At 35.8% G+C, this 4,542-nt stretch overlaps 1 protein-coding gene across 1 annotated transcript; it reads left to right on the top strand.

Moving 5' to 3' along the window:
- The first annotated feature begins 1,340 nt into the window (after positions 1-1,340).
- Positions 1,341-4,056, top strand: LOC112092311. Its single transcript, XM_024168218.1, has 2 exons — positions 1,341-1,563; positions 3,711-4,056. The coding sequence occupies exons 1-2, from the start codon at positions 1,459-1,461 to the stop codon at positions 3,786-3,788; spliced, it is 183 nt and encodes a 60-aa protein (XP_024023986.1). The 5' UTR covers positions 1,341-1,458; the 3' UTR covers positions 3,789-4,056.
- The last annotated feature ends 486 nt before the right edge of the window (positions 4,057-4,542 follow it).

The raw sequence follows: 4,542 nt of genomic DNA, 5'->3' as shown, positions 1-4,542 counted from the left end.
TTTAATTAATGAAATTATTATTAGAGTTTTTACTTTAAATTTTTGGAGTGCAATTCTTGAGATCCATTAGAATGAACGAATTTTGTTTCTATACCTTATCTCCCTTATTTAATGAACGAACCAACGGATTTGTAGATGCCCTAATTTTTAGTGAATCAACGTATTTTAGAAATGTTGTACCCTTTTTTCATTTGATATTTTATTGTAGGCTTCCGTGATACATCTATACTCTCTCTAAAAGAGAATAAAGGCCACTTTAGTAGATGGGTTTAAATTAGCGTTCAAATCATGCTTTTTAATTATAACTTTTAAAATTTAAATTTTTTATGAGAAAAAAATACTGTAATAAAACTAAAATTATATATTTATATTGTAACAGAACTCATATTCCTAACATCACTTCAGTTTCCTAAAACTATATGTTTGCACTGCAGCAGAACCCATATACCCAACATCACTTAAGTTTCTTAGGGGCATTTAGTTGCCCCCTCCACCCCCCTCTCATTTTGTTGCCTTTCAAAAAAAAAAAATTATTTATTTTTTATCTTTTTATTTTCTTTTATTTTTTTAAGTTTTTTTTTCTTCTTTTTCCTCCTTATCTTTTTTTATTGCATCTTTTTAGCCTTTATTATTATTATAATATATATATATTGAAACATAACTCTTTTAAATACTTTTTTTTACGGTCATTAAAAGTATTATTATTTTTTTAATTATCCTGCTAAATTAATCTATAGTACTCTCCTTAAAAGAAGAGAGAATAAGAGCTCGTTTAGTTCGCTGATTCGAGTTTTTAATTCAAGTTGAGATGTGACTTTATGAGATTTTTACTGTAGCAAAACTTAAATTTTAAAACTCAAATCGGTAAAATGAACGGGGCTTAAGTTTCGGAGGGAGGGGGCAGCCTTTTGTTGCCCCCGGTTTCGTTGCCCCTCCATTTTTTTTTTTTTTTTTACTTTTGTAGCTTTTTTTTTCTTTTTTAGCTTTTCTTTTTTAGTTTTTTTTAAGGACATCAAGAATTCGACAAAAAAATAAAACGACACAATCTCGTGAGCATGTCGTAGTGTTTTTTTCTTTTTTAAAAAAAAAAATGTCGTAGTGCAATTTTAACTTGGGGAAAAAATATAAAGGCAAAATGTAAATAAAAATAAGTTGGGCTTTGATGGGTCATTTGTGATGTCCAATTACTTTGTCTGGGCTGGTTTGGACAAACATCGGGCCCTCTTATCAAATTGTGAATGATGATTAACTAAGGACCACGCGCAAGTTACGGAGAGAGAGTTGCACAACATATTACAAAGTATCGGCTGCACCAGATAAGTCCCATAGGAACCCTTTCTTCTCGCAAACCCCCAATTCTATCACTCAGAAAGTCCAAAAGGAAATTCGCAATCTTCTGCTGCGGTTGATGTTGCAGAAGAAAGAAAAGCCAGAAACAATAACAAGAAGAAGAGGAAAATGGTGAAGGTTGCGACTTACTTCGCGATGTCATTCGGAGCATTCTTGTTCTGGCAATCCATGGATAAGATCCACGTTTGGAATGCTCTTCGTCAAGACGAAAAGGTTTCCCCTTCTTTCTTTTTCTCTCAAGAAAGTATCCGATTTAGTTCTGTGAATTTCAAATGCATCCGTAATTTGAGCATTCTTATTTTGTTTTATTTTCTTCTTCCGGTTGATTAAACCCTAGGTGGATTTGCATGTGCGCCCTCAATTTCCTTTTATTTCAATTACTCTCAGAAAACTTATGCCTTTTTATTTCGAAATTTGGGTTAAAGCTTTTTTTTGGTTTGCATATTTGGAAGAACCAAAATGATGTGTTTCAGATGGGGATGGGGCAAGCTCTTATCAGAAATGAAGGCTACGTTTTTCTAAACTTTTGATGTATCTGGAAATAGTGAAGAAGCTCCCTTCATATAAAAAGCCGATATACCCTCCCATAAATTATTTAATTTGATTAATTCCATTTTTCAAAATTTTCATGCGCATTTCCTCTTGCCCAGCTAATATAACCGTTCTGCATTCCAACATGTAGAAGCAGAGGGAGGGTGTAATATGTCATTTATTTTTATATAACAATGAAATAATAATGACTTTAGAATAAAATTTGTCACGACCCGCCACCCAGCCACTACTTAGGCTGGCGGGTGAAGACGTACATAACATATTAACGTAATTAAATTATACGACTTTTCTAATCAGAGCCTTCCTCATATCAGATTCCTCGTAGTCAATTGGGGAAGGCTCTGTAGCGGCTCTCTACAAACATCTATATCCTAGCTAGCTTTTCTTCCCATACCTCACATGCAAGTCAATTTCTGAAAACTTTCATATGATGTGAAATTCTCCAAGCCCTGTTAGAAGAGCCTTCTCTTTTTAATATTAAATAGAAGTCGTGGACAATGGCATACCACAACGAAGTAGGACCTATAGACTGCCTCAGATATGCTCATGTTGGGTGGCTTCCTCTAGGGTTTAGCATGTCTCTCCCAAAAATCAATGCTAGCACTAATACCGAATGTTGCCATCAGGGTATCAGGGTGTTCCTAAAGGCTGCCCAAGTCAATAAGTCTAACTTGAGACTGAGATCCAGAGCATCATACCACATCAACAGATTTTCTTGCATGTAAAATACCGTTATCCCCACTTGCTGACCATTAGGTATACGAAGGAGGTCAAATATCCATGTCATTATCCTCACCCAATCTTTGGTGCTATTTGAGCCTGGTAGCAACATCAACAATAGTGGGTTTTTATCTGTCACAACTTGCATATAAAAGTTCCTCGCATCAGGTCCTAGTGGGATTTCAACATGCCCACTGCTAGGTTGCAAGTCGGTTTAGAGGGTCGTATTGCCACCAACTCACTAGACTCGATGCAAGAAACTTTTATATGCAAGTTGTGAGGGATAAAAACCCACCCTTATTGAAGTTGTTACCAGGCTCGAATAGCACGAGAGATTGGATTAGGATAATGACAGGGATATTTGACTTCCTTCATGTACCCGATGGCCTGTGAGTGAGGATAGCGGTGTTTTACATGTGAGAGAACCTGTTGATATGGTACGATACTTTGGATCCCTGTCTCAATTTAAACTTATTGATTTGAGCAGCCTTTAGGAACACCTTGGTGGCGACATCAATATTAGTGTGAGGATTAAATTTTGGGAGAGACATGCTAAATTCTAGAGGAAGCTACCCGACATGAACATATTTGAGGTAGTCCATAGGTTTTACTTTGTTGTGGTACGCCTTTGTTCACGACTTTTGTCTTATGAAAAGAGGAGACTCTTCTAGCACGGCCTGGAGGTCAAGAAAAAGCCCACAAGGAATTTCACATCATATGAAAGTTTGGAGAGGTTGACTTTTGCGTGCGTGAGGAAGAGCTAGCTACGGAACAGAATATCTGTAAAGAGTCTTCCCCAAGTGACTCTGATTAATCTGATCCGCCAATGGATTGGGAAGTTTCCGATTAGAAAAGTCTTATAATATGTATGTACCTCTTTCCGCAACCTGACCTGCAACCTGACCTACACTAGTGGCGGGTCGTGACAGGAATAAACATTGGTCTGTGGTAGATAAATATCCTGTTATATGTTTGTTAAGTCATATGTACACTATCGACTTCTATATTGTGTTTATGCTGCGTAGGACCGGTCCATCGCCAAGGACTTAGCCTTATATGCAATTCTTATATGCATTTTGCTGTTGTAGAGGGAGAGACAAGAGAAGGAAGCCGAGATTAAGAGAGTCAGGGAAGAACTGCTGCAGAAACAGAAAGATTTCGCGTAACCCACATTGCCTTTGGCCTTTCCTTTGAACTTCCTGTCGCTATTTTCTTCTCGAATTTTTATGTTTGAAGTGGATAGATTCTCTGCAAGCGTACTTGTCTTCTGTTCTATGCTGATGAGTATGATTGTCAGGAAGACGCCATCACATTCTTCTCTTATATAAAGTGCACCCTTGTTTGGGATGTTCAGTTAACTTTGTTTTTAATGTCACAAGTGCAATAATTCGCATCTCTTTGGGGTAAATAGAAGACATTTGGCATTTTTATTTTTTATTTTTTTTCCTTCACATATCAGTTCTATAGAGACTGGCCTTAACTTTGAGATGCTAGAGTGGGAGAAAATTCTGGTTTCAGATGCGAGATTCTGGGCTAGTTCGTTTACATTTTTTAAGTGAGGTGACTTGAGTTCAGATTTTGATTTGAGTTAAAGTGTATTTAAGTATGGTTTGAGTTAGGACTCTAATTTGAGTTTGTGTTTAGATGGGCACATTTTGAGTCATAGTTTGAATTGAAAATCTATTTAAGTTTGTATTTGGGTGGGTCAAAACTTAAATTTGTATTTGGATAGTATTTTAATAAAAATTCAATGGTGATGAAAAATTTTAATAGGATATATGGGTGGGGTTTTATTCGTCTATTCGTTGTGAACGTATAGATAAAAAATTATCTCAATTGAATTTAAAATAAAAAAGTTATAGCGTTTTTAAGAATAAAAAAACTATTATTCATTAACTTGAATTTGAATTTATGAACTTG

This window comes from Morus notabilis, unplaced genomic scaffold, assembly GCF_000414095.1.
Source record: "Morus notabilis unplaced genomic scaffold, ASM41409v2 Scaffold99, whole genome shotgun sequence".
In the NCBI taxonomy this organism is placed as follows: domain Eukaryota; kingdom Viridiplantae; phylum Streptophyta; class Magnoliopsida; order Rosales; family Moraceae; genus Morus; species Morus notabilis.
The sequence above is the reverse complement of the archived record's forward strand: the minus strand, read 5'-3'. Positions and strand labels throughout refer to the sequence as shown.